Below are 17,694 nucleotides of genomic sequence, written 5' to 3'. Positions count from 1 at the left end.
GAGGGAGTTTTGCTCTTGTTGCCCAGGCTGGAATGCAATGATGCAATCTCACCACAACCTCTGCCTCATGGGTTCAAGTGATTCTCCTGCCTCAGCCTCCTGAGCGGCTGGGATTACAGGCATGCACCACCAAACCCAGTTAATTTTTGTATTTTTAGTAGAGAAGGGGTTTCTCCATGTTGGTCAGGCTAGTCTTGAACTCCCAACCTCAGATGATCCGCCTGTCTTGGCCTCCCAAAGTGTTGGGATTACAGGCGTGAGCCACCATGCCCAGCCACGTTGGTAGTTTTTTAAAAAGTGAGATTTTGACTTCTATTTCTACTCCTTTGTTTTATTTATTAATCTTACTCAGGGACCAGGTAGGGAAGAGGTGTGTGTTATTAGAGGCCTACTTGGGAGGGGTGGCACATTTAGTAAATAAACATATAGCACACCCAGTAGAACTTGATTTTCAGATAAACAACAAATAATGTTTTGGTGGAAATAATGGGCCAGTATTTTATCTGACAATCCTAAGAAATGCCTAAAATACTACTTAGTTCCACTGACTCACATTGGAAATCACCATGAACAGAAAAGACAATGCGACTTCAATTTGTCAGTAGAATCTCATGTAATATTCAACCCAGAGATGAAAGGTTGGATGGGTAGAGTATTAAGTGAAAGACCCACATGCACCATGATAGCTGAGGCCCAAGAATCCCCATAAAACTAATACTGTACAGACAAACAACAACAACACTATAATGTAGCACCATGGATTTTTGCCCCACCTCACTGTAGTTGATTTTGTTCTGCCTTGCCAACATAATCTCTGGTGTATCTGGCATTATGTGAATTTGAGTCTTGTCTTTGTCCCAGGCCTCTGTATATAAACGCTATAAAAGAAGATGTTGATTAAAAATCATTTGAAATAGAAATGACAAAAAGTTCACGTAAAACTGTTATTAAGGACCTAATGGGGAAAAATAAGCCAGACTTGAACATAAAGTATTCTACTGGAAGCGTGAGTCTTATTACTAGTTATCAAGATTGAAACTGGGAATAATCGAAATTATTTAGAGGATTTCAAGCATGTAATTTAAAAAGCAAATTCGACCCCATGGCTTCATAGATAATTTCATTCCATTAGTCATTAAAGTTTAATAACATCTTCTGGCATCTTGTAGAAGCTTGAGGCAGCTGGGGCTCACCTTGTTCATGTTGAGGGCATTGTTCTTGGCCAGCACCTGCTCCAGAGAATCAGTCACGCTGGTGAATTTCAGCTTGTCCGGAGGCTGGCGGTAGAGGTTATCACTCAGTATTTCTGCAGCTCTCTTGCACTTGACCACATCCATAGACCCAATGGGGACCCAGCCAATGCCTTTCAACCACTGGAGATCTGACTTGTAAATATTCTGAGAAGAGGAAAAAAGTCAAAAACTCTTCATCAAAATCAAAGTATTTTGGGTAAATACGCAAACAGAATCAGTAATAAAGTGCAATTCTGTTTCCTACTTAGAAAACACAATTCTAGAAGAATTATGCTCATAAATGACCCAGAAATATCTTCTAGCTGTAATAAAAACTTATCAAATGTCTCAAGCTATTAGGAGAGGAGTGATCTCAAGTAATATCTTCTGTCAGTTGGTTCAGTGAATGTTATCATAATTGTAATGTGTCTATGCAGAGAAGAATACCAACCCAGAGTGACAGAAACCACACACACATCCAACAACAGGCTCTTAGTGAATCAATTTTAGGCCTAGCTAAATGAAATGCTCCAAAGCCATTAAAAGTTTCACTGTTTAAGAATATTGATGACATGTGGAAATGTCATTAATACAATATGAAATTTTAAAGTAGCACATAAAACAGTGTGGGTAGATAAATTACACGAATAAGAGTGGGTTTTTCTAGTGGTTGGATTGTGTTGGATTATTATTCCCTTCGATGTATTCTTCCATATATTTCAAAATACCTGTAATGCCTTTAAAAGCACAGTTAAAATATAACAGTGATGTAGAACCCCTGAAACCCTGAGGCAGAGCTTCAACAGCGGTAACTCTGTCCAAGATTCAGGGCAATAAATAAATATTTAATTGTTCATCTATTAAATGAACAGTTTCATTATGCAGGGTTCCCGTCTTTTCCTCACCAAGTCCTCAGGATGGAAGCACAGACATCTATATAGAATCATTTTGCCGTATTTTTAGTTCTCATTTAAAAATATTTTTTTGCTAAAGATTTTTATGTACCCATTAAGTATTCATAACTACTTCACAGTCATAGTATTGGACCTTTGCTTGGCTCATTAGAAAGATTTCCCCTGTCACAGCAACTAAATAGAAAATAAAAACTCATATTTTGTAGTCTAGATTAAAAAAAAACCTATTAGAATTGGCCTGTGCTAACTAGTTATTGCCCCATAAATAAAAATAGCAAGAGTGAAAACAAGACGGGCACGGTGGCCCATGCTGTAATTCTAGCACTCTGGGATCCTGAGGTGGGCAGATCACCTGAGGCTAGGAGTTTGAGACCAGCCTGGCCAACATGGCGAAACCCCCATCTCCACTAAAAATACAAAAAATTAGTGGGGCATGGTGGCGGCAGTCTGTAATTCCAGCTACAGAAAAGCTGAGGCATGAGAATCACTTGAACCCAGGAGGCGAAGGTTGCAGTGAGCCGAGATCACGCCACTGCACTCCAGCCTAGGCAACAGAGCGAGACTCTGTCTCAAATAAATAAATAAATAAAAATAAAAACAATAACAGTTTATACCTCTGGAATGCTTTTTAACTTCCAAATACTTCCCACAGTATGAAGGTCATATCGAAGGGTGAGGAAGGCAATCCAGAGAAGGTACCCGGCAAATAGACAGATGGCAAGCAATCTGTCAATGTTGTCATTGCATGGGTGACATCAACCCTTTTAAGCTATCTTCTACGTGCAGGCAAAGCCTTTCTTTTTGGAAATAATTGCTAAACACAGGGTTCTGTATGTCAAATGCTACAGAACAGACGTGGGAGTTTTCTCATGTAGGCTGTAAGGTTTTAGGAACAACCAATTAATGTATAATTATTATTAACTAGTTTTAGTCACCAAAACTTGCTAGTGCTTTAATTCCTTCAAAGTTTATAAAATTCAGAGTGCAGGAAATGTGCCTTTCACATCCAGATTTGAGATAGTGCATCTGCTTCCAATAGGTTGTAGGTTCTGTCCTTACCATGTGGCTCCTCCATAGAGAGCCACGCTAGGAGGAAGTTTCTGTCACACAGTCCAGCAGTGTACAGGCACAGAGACTTCTTTTATTTCATAAGCATAATATTTAGCTTTGCAGTAGGCAGAATTCAATAATTCATTTTGCAAAGAAGCCAAAAACAAATTCCAAAGTAATTTCTTTTTAAAACAAAAACATTTCTTCCTTCCTTAAAAGAATAAAATAAAATGTCTCCCTCTAGTGGACCCTGAATTCCAACATTACTTAATTCCAATTTTGTTTTTCCAAGACCAAGTCCACTTTGTAAATTTTACTTACTTATGAAGCCTTGTTATGTATTTGTGATAAAGCAATAAAACTGTATTCTGATTTAAAACTTATTCATAGACCAACCTTAACTTGAGTAGGTCAATGGATTATATATAAAGGATAATTTTCACATAGTTTAAATTACTTCTATGAACAGCTCCATTTGTAGATGCTGTACTCACGTCACTCTGGAGGTCATAGGCCTGCCGAGCGTGGATGACATCATTCTGGTCGGGCAGGCACGTCCACTCGTGCAGGTAGTTCTTGTAGTCCACGTCACTGACTAAGGTCTGGCACTTCTTGGCCAGCACCACCCCCAGCATGTCCACTGGGCTGCTGAACTTGGTCTTCCACTTCTCAAAGTCCTTCTTGTACTCCCTGTCACTCTGGATCTTGGCCACGTGCATGGACCACATCATCTTGGGGTCATCTTTAATGTCACGTGCTCCAATGTGGTGGCCGAGTTGCTTGCGGTAACCATCTTTATATTTGTACTAAAATGAAAGTGCACAAATCAGGTTTTTATTGTAACTCCCTTAGAGGCCACAGGTACAAAATCAACTTGCTTACATTACAGTTCTACTGACTTTTGTTAATAAGCACTAACTCAAGCCAGTATCCTGCCTTCATCCTGGAAGCCTTTATAGAGGTAGAAAAATAGATGGAATTCACGTAATTGTAGTGTATACCCCACATCAGCTACAGCCTGCTACTAAGGAATATCTCTGAAAACAGGAAGTGCATATGTGGGGAAAGGTCACCTGTGGAAGTTAGGGAGAGAAAATTTGAACCAGGTAACCCACAGAACTGGATTCTAAACACTAAAAGCATGTCAGAAAAAGGGTGCACTTGGTGGAATGGTGTCTTTAATAAACAGTAAAATGAATGACTGATTCCTACAAGGACCACCTGTAGTAACAACAGAGGAGAATTTATTATTTTTGTTATTTACTGGATTCATGCATTCAATGGCAGTGGCAAGCTCTTGGCATCATTTTGAAAACGGATTGTACTTGCAAAACTGACATAGCAACCCAACTTGTTAGATCATGCTCCTACTAAGGTCATGGGTTCTAGCCTCACATGGGCCAACAATGTTTTTATTATTTATGACCAATGACATCATTCTGAAATCTAAGCCTATTATCCAAAATACATGCTTTTAGTCTCAAAGACAGCTGACTAAGTGTAGGTGAGTCAGCAAGAGGCAATATGGTACAATGGAAAGGAATGAGATTGTCTGGAGTTTCAACTCCATCACCCACTAGGAGTTTGATTTTAGGCAAGTTGCTTAAACAATCCACAAAATGGGGATAATGAGGATATCTACATTCTAGGGCAATTATGAATAATAAGTAAGACAATGCATGTAAAGCACTTAGCAAAGAGTTCTCAACTGGTTATGGTTATTTCATTATTTATTATTATTGTATGAGTCCATTTGCTGAGAGGGTCCCACATACATAAAGCTGAATCACTAACATAAGATTCCAATATAAAGGACAGCAGTGGGCCTTGATTTTTAGAACAGTCGTTTGTTCCTCAAGAATCCCTGAAACACCAGGAAAGAATGTCAGTTTTACTCTGGGAGACATACTACAAGACTAGGAGATATTGTTAAGAGTGTGATCTTGGCTGGGCATGGTGGCTTATACTTGTCACCCCAGCACTGGGGGAGGCTGAGGTGGGTGGATCACCTGAGGTCAGGAATTCGAGACCAGCCTGGCCAACATGGTGAAACCCTGATGCTACTAAAAATACAAAAATTAGCCAGGCGTGGAGGCGGGCACCTGTAATCCCAGCTACTCGAGAGGCTGAGGCAGGAGAATTGCATGAACCTGCGAGGTGGAGGTTGCAGTGAGCCAAGATCGTGCCATTGCACTCCAGCCTGGGCAACAAGAGCAAAACTCTGTCTCAGAAAAGAGGGTTGACCTTAGGTCAGTAGCCACCTCTGGTACTGATCAACCACCTTCTTTTCATAAGGGTGAATTGCAATAGCAAGTGGCATAAGTGTTTTAAAATACTATATATTAAAACGTTACATAAAGCCAGGCCCTGAATTGTACTAGCAGAACTTATAAGCTTTTTATAAGCCTGGTGATAATTCTTACATAAGCATCTCCAAGCCTGCAGCTTCTCTCTAACAGTGTACACATGAATGAATCTTTCTCTGTTCTTGGTTGACCAGTTTTCATGGAAGACGCTGTGTCCTACAGGTTACAAACCCCTTTCGTAAACATCAACATTTTCTTTCCCTTAAAACTGAGGTTTTGAAAAATTCTACACAAATACATCAGGATATATTTTTAAAGGTCCAGGAAAGGTTCTTTTTCAAGATTTAGTTCAGTGAAAATGCCACATTAGCTTGACCACATACTCAGAATGGAAATGACAACTCACGTCACTGATGATGTCCCTGGAGGCCTTGGCCGCAACGATGGGGATGGCGTCGCTCCGCAAGTCATAGCCTTTCTTCTTTGCTTCTTCATTAGCAAGTTTGTACAGACTCTAAATTTGGGCAAATAATAATAATAATCAGCTAGATGCTGACATTTATATCTAAAAATTGACAGAGGACTATGATAATTCACTAAGTTCTCCACAGACAGTGCCTATAATTATCTTACTTCTGAGAGTTCTAAGCCTTCTGCATGTTTGCTGAAGTGAAGACTCAAAAATAAAGGTGGGCACAGTGGCTCACGCCTGTAATCCCAGCACTTTGGGAGGCTGAGGTAGGTGGATCATCTGAGATCAGGAGTTTGAGACCAGCCTGACCAACATGGTGAAACCCCGTCTCTGCTAAATACAAAAAAAATTAGTCGAGTATGGTGGTACATGTCTGTAATCCCAGTTACCAGGGAGGCTGAGGGAGGAGAATTGTTTGAACCCAGGAGGCGGAGGTGGCAGTTAGTTGAGATTGTGCCATTGCACTCCAGCATGGGCAACAAGAGCGAAACTCCAACTCAAAAAAAAAAAAAAAAAAGATACCCATAAAGACCAATACACCTTTATTTTTTACTTTAAAAACTATGTTGAATTAAGTATGTATACATATTATAGGGTTGTTTTAAAATTTTTTAATTAAAACAATAAATCCAGTTTAAAAAATATGGGAAAAATTAAGCTGAAACTCATAGGTCTATCGTGGTAAAATGTGGCTGGGAGGGAAAGACTTAACTGTTGATTTTGGCAATCAATTCAACTCACATTTATTCTGCCCTGACCCTGTGTCTCTGACTGTGGTGGGTACTTGGGAATCAAAGATAAGGTTGAGGCCCCTCTCAGCCCAAAGTTCCCTGACAGAACTGAGGGAGAGACTGATAACCAGCGAGACCAACTGCTGAAAAGTCCAACCACATTAATAACGAAGAGCTCCAGAAAGGAGTCATTTATTCCGAATTCAGAGTCAGGGAAGTTCTTGCAGATGGGGTGACTTTTGAGTTGGACTTTGAGCAGAGTTTCAATAGACTCGGGTAGCATGAGGAGCAGAGGAAATCATGTGAATCAAGTCACCACTGTGGCGGGGAAGCAGAGGGGTGTTAAAGAAGGTGGGTGAGGCCCCAGGGAGAAGTGGCAGGAGAGGGCAGAGAAGAGCCTGGAGTCAGACTGTGAACGCCTGGTTCTAAGTTGGTGTTTAATTCTACAGAAAATAGGAAAGCAGCCAAAAAGTTCTCTTCTTTTTAACACCAGAGGGGAGTGCCCATGGCAGCGTCCCAGGCTGGGTGGGTGGAATAGGGGATCACAGGTGAAAGGAGGAAGGGCACCTGGGCCTCCTCGAACCGGCAGCCGAGCAGCCGCACTAACACATCCCTGAGCTTTGTCAGCAAAGACAGAGTTGAGAATTCCAGAAATGCTGAGTGGTTAGATATAGGGGGCGCCCTTTGCTTCCTGAAATTCCTGCACATATAAGGCATGCTTTCCTGTAACAAGACCTATCGTATAGGTTTAGCTAAAAATTCAATGCTTTCTGACTGGGGAGTAAGACTTGATGTTTTTAGTTTTTGGTGACAAGAGCTAGCTACACAAGCACTAAAATTACAGTTTCATTTCCAAAAAAAATTACTTAAGATGGTGGCAATTCCACCTAAATTCTCTAAATTGTGCTCTTCAGAAGAGTAATATATTGTTGATTTATGCTGCCAAAGAAACAATATTTTTCTTGCTAGTGGCACAATGCTAGGTGAAATAACTAACACATCAGCTGCCAGAATCCTAGATTCACAAAAATCTCCACAGGCTTATACCCACAAACTCAGAATAAGAAGAAATTGCAGAGATAAATGCCAATCTTTGAACAGAGATAAATTACCAATGCATAAATGCAGGATGGAAGAAACCTAGGTTTGGCCCACATAAGATGTCTTAGAGTTTAAGTTGATCTCAAGTTCTGTGTGCACCAGTGGTGATGGCTGCCAATGTGCCCTGGGAGCACAGGATGGAGAACAGAGGTCAAATGTCCAGAAGAGGAAACACAATAGTTAAGCATATTCAACTCCAGTCATTCCTCATTCATAATATTTTGCTCAGTTCTGAGAGTCCCACTTTATGATATCATGTGAGGAATGCTCAGGAACTTGGGATATTTGGATTTGAAAGTGAACCCGGGTGAAGGTGGCAGGGGAGGCACCCTGGTGCTGTTCTCCATCTCTGAGGGTTGGCACAGATTTGCTTTGTGCAGCTTTGGAGGACTATGGGAGTTTTCAGTGAGAAATGCTGTGACTCAACACACCAGAAGCACTTTCTCATAAATTTTCTATAACAAATGGACTGATTTATGAGATTACTTCCTTGCCATTGGGAACCCTTAACCAAATACAGGTCAACAACTTATTTGGAGTGGGGGGGGGGCACCTTTGCACTGGTGTGGACACTTGGCTCTCTGCCTAAGTATCTGTGATTCTGCAATGGTGGCATGTGGCCCTGTGCTCACTGAAAGTGAAAAGGAAATGGGCTTGCTAATATATACATTGACAGATATTTCTCTTTCTCTCTCTCTGTGCATATATGTGGGTTTTTGTGTGTGTGAATGTGTGTTACCTTGTGGTACTGTGGATTTTAGTTCCTGCCTTTAATCTTATACACTAAAAATCTTAAATTTGGATCCTAAACCACATTTTAGGAACAATATATGGAAAATATGTTTACTCCAGTTATGCTTTAGCATAAAGCAGAGATACATGTATAGGTTAATTGCTAATTTCCTAACTTCAAAAATTAATAAGAGAAAATGGTCTACATAATCTCATGGCTACAGCTTAATTAGTTCTTGTCATTTGTATTTCCTAAATGACAATTCATTTGCATAAAGTTTGACATTTATGCTGGTGATTGAGAAATGCAAGAGTTGTTACTCACACGAAGCACAAAAAAGATTCTTTATAAAGCTGTCATGTGGCATTACATCACCATAGAGTAGATCAATTGAAATAAGCAGCAATGTGCAAATGTCGAAGAATCTGCTCTCACCTCACTGTAGTTGATTTTGTTCATTCTCGCCAACATAATTTCTGGTGTGTCTGGCATTATGTGGATCTGAGTCTTGTCTTTGTCCCAGGCTTCTGTGTACAAACGCTATAAAAAAAAATAGACAAATTCTTCAGGAAAAAAGTTCTGTGTATAGTTAATATAAATTTTAGGACCACAAAAATTCTATAAACAAAAGAAATAAAAGGTTATGGGTCTTATACAGAACTTACTACTTGGAGGTGTTTTATGCACACCTCCAAGTAGTAAGTTCATAGTGGAATATATATTTATAAATGCATTCTAATAATCTGAAATGTATGTTAACAATTAAAAGAAAAATGAGAATAAGCATATTTTATTCAGACTATTTTTTTCATAAAATATGCCACTTTATCAAAACCATTAAATAACTAAAGTAAATATAAGAATATACATGATATATATCAGTTATTAATAGATGACAGCCCGATAGACAGACATATATATAGATAGATGCCTTTTGTTGCTCGATACTCTCTTTCTTCATTAATGCTTCATTTTTGTAGATTCAGCTTTATGAACCCCACTTTGGTTCTTAATTTTGAAGTCTCACCTTGTTCATAGTGATGGCATTATTTTTGGCCAACACTTGTTCCAGAGAATCAGTCACACTGGTAAATTTGAATCTGTCTGGAGGCTGGCGATAGATTTTATCACTCAAAATTTCTGTTGCCCTTTTGCATTTTTCCACATCCAAAGAGCCAATGGGCACCCAGCCGATGCCACGCAACCACTGAAGATCAGACTTGTACATATTCTGTTGACACAAATAGTCAATAAATATTTATCTCTGTATCAGCAATGCATTTTCATCTAAAGGATAAGAGATCAAGTAAAATCACTCTCAAAATATAGTTTGGTGGACAAGCCAGGTATCACACAATATTCCATTTTGGTCTGAAGGGTTAAAGGATTAAAATTCCTAAGAATAAAGGCATTCTATTTGCCTCCTGTAGGGGGAACTGGCAAGCTTGTGCCATATATTGCCATTTTCTTCAAGGGGTGTTAACTAATTTCCCACCTCTGCCCGTTATTATGACTCTCAGTGCTCACATCACTCTGGAGGTCATAGGCCTGCCGGGCGTGGATGACATCGCTCTGATCGGGCAGGCACGTCCACTGGTGCAGGTAGTTCTTGTAGTCCACATCACTGACTAAGGTCTGGCACTTCTTGGCCAGCACCACCCCCAGCATGTCCACTGGGCTGCTGAACTTGGTCTTCCACTTCTCAAAGTCCTTCTTGTACTCCCTGTCACTCTGGATCTTGGCCACGTGCATGGACCACATCATCTTGGGGTCATCATGTATAGCTCGGGCACCAATGTGGTGGCCGAGCTGCTTACGATAGCCCTCTTTGTACTTGAACTAGAAGAAGAAAAAGACAGAGAGTCATCTGTTTTAACTTTTACTAAAACACAATTACTAAGCCTAAACGTTTCTATTTATTTATAGAAAATTTTCCCTGAATATATAAATTATATATGATACATGTATCTTGTAAACCATTTAGAAAATGAAATATATGTCATATATCACCAATATGAAATACATATCTTATATAAAACATATCTCATATAAAATATATATCATATATATATTCACACATACAGGAAAAAAAGAAAAATTAAGATATAATGCTGCAATTAAGAAATAATTTTTTATGATTCATGTGTGAGAATATAATTAAAAGTCATACTGTATATGGGTTTGTGCCTGCTTTTTTCAGTTATTATATAAGCATTTCTATGGTCATTAAATAGTCTTTCCATATTTAATTTTCTTTTTTTTTTTTTTTTTAGAAAGCATCTCTCTCTATTGCCCAGGTTGAAATGCAGTGGAACAATCTTGTCTTACTGCAACCTTCAACTCTTGGGCTGAAGTGATCCCCCTGCCTCAGCCTCTCAGTAGCTAGGACTACAGGCATGTGCCACCACACCTGGCTAACTTTTAAGTTTTTTGTAGAGATAGTGTCTTGCTAAGTTGACCAGGCTGGTCTCGAACTCCTGGCCTCAAGTGATCCTCTCACCTTGGCTTCCCAAAGCACTGGGATTACAGGTGTGAGCCACAGCGCCTGACTTATACACATGATTTTTAATGATATTTCAGGTATTTCATTATACGGTATTTAACTCTTCTGTGATTGTTGAACATTTATTCTTAAATTACTATTACTTCCCATATTTTGGAAATAAAGAAAAAAATCTAGTTTTTTTTTTTTTTTTTTACTTCATAGACAAAGAACATGGAAAGAAAAATTTTTAGAAATGTGAGCAAATCCATCTTTTAAAGAAAGCAAATATTTGTAGCCCATCACTGGATGTAGAAACAAATACATGTTCCACATGAATTGTTGAACTTTGAATAATATGTCCTATAATTCAGCCCTTGTAGGTTCATTGGTTCATACAGCAAAGGCTGGCTGCTGAAGGAACCCTACAATAAGTTCAACTGTATATGAGAAATACATCATTGGAAAAGCCCAGAAAATTATCTGAACTGTAGTCAAGTATCCAATACTTTTGGTCAGCAGGAAAGGGACATGTTTTGAAATGCATGTTGCTATGGACTCAACCATAACTGGAATTTAGCCTTTGTGTTCATAACTCTATTACCATTATTTTAAACCACTCATTGAAACAACAAACTTAGCAACAGCGTTAACCTCATGGCTTATTTGTGCCACTTTACATCCAGGAGAGAGAAATAAATCTTTGAGCCAAAGCTAAGGCAAAGAACTTTCCAAGTATACTTACTTCGCTTGCAATATCTCTGGAGGCCTTGGCTGCCTTGATAGGAATGGCATCTACTCGCATATCATAACCTTTCCTCTTGGCTTCTTCTAGGCCAAGCTTATATAATTTCTAAAATAGACATAAATAATAAGTTGGATTTATAAAGTGCATTGTAAGGAAAATGTATCATGCACTATGAATTTATTGCTTACCTCACTGTAATTTACTTTGTTTTGTTTAGCTAATAAAACTTCAGGGGTATCTGGCATAATGTGGACGGTGGTTTTATCTTTATCCCAAGCTTCTGTATAGAGGCGCTAAGAGAAACAGAAAGACATGACTGGTACAGGCCAGTAATGAATACACACATGCAAACAGTCTGATTTTTAATGAGAATAAAGAAATTCAGCTCAGTGAATTGGCATTTTGTGACATTTTCAGGTCTAGATGTCTTGTGTGAATAAAAAGCACAATACTTTAAAACCATATTAGCATCAAGCAAAGGAATCAAAAATAAGTTTTCTTTTATAGAAACAGATTTCAGTGTTTCCATAAACAAAAAAATTAATAACCTCCTCAAACAAAGATAAGACTTACATGATTCATGGTAATAGCATTGTTTTTTGCCAAAACCATCGGTATGGAATCCATAAGGCTGGAAAACTTGAATTTATCTGGGTGCTGACGGTAAACATGGTCACTCAAAATCTGGGTGGCTCGTTTGTTTTTCTCATCCTCAAGAGAACCAGCAGGCATCCAGCCGATGCCCTTTAGCCACTGAAGGTCTGACTTGTACAAATTCTGAAAGTGTAAGTGACAAAGCATTAAATGATTTGTCATAATTAAATCATTTATCATGATTTGTCATAAGTTGTCATAGTTAAATCATTTGCCCCTAAAGAAATAAAAGTTCATATTATATTTCTAATGCTTGAATTCTTAGGAAATTCTAAATTTTTGTTATGAATTATAAATCAAAATATTCAAGCATATTTTGAAAAATATTTTAAACAGAAGCACATAGAGAATGACTCAATTCTTTGATTGTCTAGCTCGACATCTAGAGGCTTCCTCCAAAGCAGTAGAGCTTTGCTCTTTCTCTGTGGAATAATGGTGTCTTCAGATGTTTGGGTGACTAGATGGGGTTGGGCATTAGTCCAGGGAAGTGGAACTCAATTGTGTAAACTCAATTCTCCTTACTATGGGACTCTGATTCTTTGAAAAGCAGACATAGTGTTTTGTTGGCCAAAGGAAATCCTTAGACTCACATCGCTCTGGAGGTCATAGGCCTGCCGAGCGTGGATGACATCACTCTGGTCGGGCAGGCACGTCCACTGGTGCAGGTAGTTCTTGTAGTCCACGTCGCTGACTAAGGTCTGGCACTTCTTGGCCAGCACCACCCCCAGCATGTCCACTGGGCTGCTGAACTTGGTTTTCCACTTCTCAAAGTCCTTCTTGTACTCCCTGTCACTCTGGATCTTGGCCACGTGCATGGACCACATCATCTTGGGATCATCCTTAATGTTCCGGGCTCCAATGTGGTGGCCGAGCTGCTTGCGAAAGCCTTCTTTGTACTTGTACTAAAGAAAAAAAAATGGTGTCTCATTCCTTTCAAAATTAACTTCTGTTGCCATCTTTGTGGCAAATTACAAAGCACACTAACTCTAAATATTTTACTAAGCCTAGAGAGCCAAAGACTTCAGTCTTTTGATAAGAAAGATTAAAGGCTAAATTCAGCTATGAAATTCCATACATAATAAATGCATCCTTGATCTTATCCTCATCCCACACTGTATGGGATCATTTTATTCCATTGTAATTTGTTACCCCTTAGATTGTGTTCAATTTAAAATTAAATTGAGACTGCTTTGAAGTGATAAATTGCAATCAAATCAATATCAACAGAGGATAAATTCTTACTTCACTGGCAATTTCCCGGGAGGCTTTTGCTGCTTTGATTGGTATGGCATCAACAGGAAGATCGTAGCCTTTTCTCTTCAGCTCCTCATAACCCATTCGGTAGAGTTTCTGTTAAGAAATGATCACTTTGGGAAATACTGTTCCCCATAGACAAATACAGCATAATGATCAAATGTGCTAAATATTTTGAGTCTATGAGAATAGCAACTGTGCCCTAGAATACTCAAATGTAATCAGAAATTATGCCCATTGATTGCTAATGATCCTGTTTTAAACTTTAAAGCTCTTCGATATTGCCTAGATCAGCAAAATTGTCAGCTCTTCCCAAATACAGTCATGCATTGGTTAATGATAAAGATACATCCTGAGAAATGTATTATTAGTTGATTTTGTTCTTGTGGGAACATCATAGAGTGTACTTATGCAAACCTAGGTGGTACAGCCTACTACACACCTAGGCTATATGGTATAGCCTATTCTTCCTAGGCTACAAAACTATGGAGCATGCTAGTGTAGGCAACTGTAACACAATGGGAAGTATTAATATTTGCATATTTAAACATAGCTAAACATGGAAAAGATACAGCAAAAATCAGTATGATTATGTTTTGGGGCCACTGTCCTGTATGTGTGCCATTGTTAGCCAAACTGTTGTTACGCAGTGCATGTCTATACTTGCAAGAATTTGGCAGAAGTAAACAGCAGAGAAATGAAATGGATTATTATTTAGGTGCTGTTTTTCAATTAACATTGACTGTTTCATTAGAAGTTTTTGTTAGAAAAGAGCTTATGGCTTTTCATCTAATTCTTCTAATGGGGAAAAATCATGCCTAAAGGACTGTCTCTTCCATGTAGCCGATGCATCGTGAAATAGTCTGTCTCCCAATATGGGACCATCCCAAGTAGGATCCACATCTATAGGTAAGCTAGGAGTCCACCATAATTTCTAAAACTTAAGATGTTTTGAAGAAAGTTTAACGAATTTTAAAAGCTTAAGTGAAAGAATGTGTTCTTTCATATCTGTGACATAATTTAAAAATTTAGAATTTAAATGGACTTTTATCCGGAAACCAGGTTATTGAAAGTGCCTGTTGATCTTGGACTTATGTTTATCTGTTAGTCCTTCGTGGCAGTACTTTAATACATCCTTTAATGTTCAAGATATTCTATTAGAATTTAGAGTTTATTTTTAAAATATTTAATTTTTACATGTATAAATTTCAGGAGATTATGCTGCAATGACAATGACAATAAAAATAAAATTCTCCTGCATGGGTTTTGGATGCTCACTGATCCAAAATTTTACTGAGTATCTACTATGTGTCAGGCATGGTTCTAGATAAGCAGTGCAGATTCAATAAGAATTGACTTTGCCTGCAAAGTGTGCCTGTCCACACTGGGGAGAGCAATATAAGCCATCACATTATGAGGATATGTATAACAATGGACTGCAAAGAACAGAGAATACAACTCCTCATTCTGCCTGACACAGCAAGTACTGACATTTTAATGTTCAATCTAAAAGCCACTAAATAAGAAATCTAAATCATATGTAGTTTATTAATTAAAATAATTCAGGGATTCAAAGATCTTCCAGACAACCTCACTGATTTAGAAACAAAATGAGCTTTCTGAAAACACATGCTGAATTTGAAAACTTACATCACTTGTGTTGATTAAGTTTGCTTTAGCCAGAACAATGTCAGGTGTATCAGGCATGATGTGGATCTGAGTCTTGTCCTTGTCCCAAGCTTCTCTGTAAAGTCTCTAAAATAAAAAATAAGAATTTTTCAGTGGTGGTGTTAGATGAGTGAATGACATAGTTGCCTTCAAACAGAATTGCTGAATTTATCTGAATTAAACATTATACATTGACATCATAAGCAGACAACATAAGAAGAAAATAGATGCATTATTTCTTGACTTATCCGGGACATAACTGCCTCTCAAAACAGAGATTATAGGTCACATTTTCAAAGTTACAGATAATCCCGCCTACAAGAAATCAATCTAGGTAATTACAGGCTTTGTCAATATTATAAAATAAAACCAGGTTTTTCATCTTTTGGGTTGTATCTCAGTGTTTGAGAGGCAGCCTTCGCCTTTTCAAAGATGACTTATTCAAAGTGTGCATAGAAATCAGGGAGTTTTATTTCCTATGTGGTTTATTATTATTATTATCATCATTATTTTGAGACTGAGCCTTACTCTGTTGCTCAGGCTGGAGTGCAATGGCACAATCATGGCTTACTGCAACCTCCATCTCCTGAGTTCAAGTGGCTGGTTCACCATAGCCACCTAATTTTTGTATTTTTAGTAGAGACGGGCTTTTGCCATGTTGGCCAGGCTAGTCTTAAACTCCTTACCTCAGGTAATCTGCCTGCCTCAGCCTCCCAAAGTGTTGGGATTAGAGGTGTGAGCCACCATGTCCAGGCCCTATGTGGCTTATTATTTACAGTTATACCTCATAATCATTGTGAAGGATTAGGATTCCCAAAAGGATTTTGTTTGGGAATTTATCAAAATCACTTGGATGTCCCAGAGCCATCCATACGTTTAACAGAAGACAAAGGGATCCAAACAAAAGTTTCACTGATTTACTAAAATGAAGAATTTTTTTTTTGAGACAGAGTTTCACTCTTGTCACCCACGCTGGTATGAAATGGCACCATCTCTGTTCACTGCAATCTCTGCCTCCCAGGTCCAAGCAATTCTCCTGCCTCAGCTTCCCAAGTAGCTGGGATTACCAGCACCCACCACCATGCCTGGCTAATGTTTTATTTTTGGTAGGGATAGGGTTTCACCATGTTTGCCAGGCTGGTCTCAAACTCCTGACCTCAGGTGATCCACCTGCCTCAGCCTCCCAAAGTGCTGGCATTACAGGCATGAGCCACTGTACCTGGCTAAAACTATGAAAATTTGATGAAAAACAGAATATTTACACAGGGTCAGAAAATATCCCTGCCAGATAACTTATCCATTACAAAGGATAAAATGGTTACTTGACAGTATAGCAACATGTCAATATCACTTTAACCAAGTGACCAAAGTTTAAGTTATTAGTAATAGAACAAATTAACATCCTGTGCCTCCTGATATGAGGTACTGAGGAGGATACAATGTGTGATCTTCTGTTGAAAAGACAATCTGAGCCTAATCACAAGGACCCACCAGAAAGCTCAAATGGAGGGAGATTCTACAAAGTAACTGGCCTATGTTCTTCACAAATGTCAAAATCTTGGAAGGCAAAGAACCAGCCCAGAGTAAAGAAGACTAAAGACATGACAAATAATGCAACCTGTGGTCTTGGATTAAATCCTGGGCCAGAGAAAATTTTTTCTTTTTCTATACAGGACGTTAGTGATAAAACTGAATAAATTCTGTAGACTAGCAGACTAGTGCAAATTAATTTTGTGATTTTAATCACCACAATGTGATTATGTAACAATGATATTTTGGGGAAGTACACACAGAATATTTAGGCATCATAAAGCAATTTACTTTCTCATATAAATATATAGATAAAGATATAGGTCCTAGAGCAAGAAAGGGAGAAAAAGAGACAAAAAGAGAAAGCAAATATGGTAAAATGTTAACATTTGGGGAATATGTGTGAACATATACATGCACACACACATACACACACATGTAAATTACATGTACTAATTTTTCAACTTTTCTGAATGCCTCAAATTATTTCAATATAAAATTTTTTAGTCTCATTGATTCCTTAAACTGTCCATTTCCCTTTGAGGTACACAGTATGAGATGTGCGTGTGATACTTTTCTTTTTCCTGCACATGTTTAGTATGGTACACATAACCCAGAGAAGCCAATTAAGACCCTTAGCACCAAAACTAAGCAAGGGTTGTTAATTTCCATATACGTGTATCCCAGTTTTGCACTACCCTTTCGGGTTTCGTAGCACCAGAGTTTCTCTTTGAAAGTTTTTTTATTTGCATATATTCACGGGGCACAAGTGCAATTGCGTTGTGGTGAAGTCAGGGCCTTCAGTGCATCCATCATTGG

At 38.5% G+C, this 17,694-nt stretch overlaps 1 protein-coding gene across 1 annotated transcript in view; it reads right to left on the bottom strand.

The window, feature by feature from the left end:
- NEB (nebulin) overlaps positions 1–17,694 on the bottom strand; it is a 217,375-nt gene that overhangs the window by 118,722 nt on the left and 80,959 nt on the right. The window contains exons 55-67 of the mRNA XM_017523188.2: positions 15,328–15,432; positions 13,666–13,773; positions 13,014–13,325; positions 12,343–12,546; positions 11,958–12,062; positions 11,767–11,874; positions 10,067–10,378; positions 9,567–9,770; positions 8,975–9,079; positions 5,909–6,016; positions 3,691–4,002; positions 1,194–1,397; positions 774–878 (exon numbers count right to left, since the gene is read on the bottom strand). Coding sequence (XP_017378677.1) covers positions 774–878; positions 1,194–1,397; positions 3,691–4,002; positions 5,909–6,016; positions 8,975–9,079; positions 9,567–9,770; positions 10,067–10,378; positions 11,767–11,874; positions 11,958–12,062; positions 12,343–12,546; positions 13,014–13,325; positions 13,666–13,773; positions 15,328–15,432 — 2,292 coding nt within the window. The remainder of the gene's footprint in view (positions 1–773; positions 879–1,193; positions 1,398–3,690; positions 4,003–5,908; positions 6,017–8,974; positions 9,080–9,566; positions 9,771–10,066; positions 10,379–11,766; positions 11,875–11,957; positions 12,063–12,342; positions 12,547–13,013; positions 13,326–13,665; positions 13,774–15,327; positions 15,433–17,694) is intronic.

This window comes from Cebus imitator, unplaced genomic scaffold (assembly GCF_001604975.1).
Source record: "Cebus imitator isolate Cc_AM_T3 unplaced genomic scaffold, Cebus_imitator-1.0 Scaffold27, whole genome shotgun sequence".
NCBI lineage: Eukaryota > Metazoa > Chordata > Mammalia > Primates > Cebidae > Cebus > Cebus imitator.
Note: the sequence above shows the minus strand (reverse complement) of the source record. Positions and strands in the feature narration are given on the sequence as shown.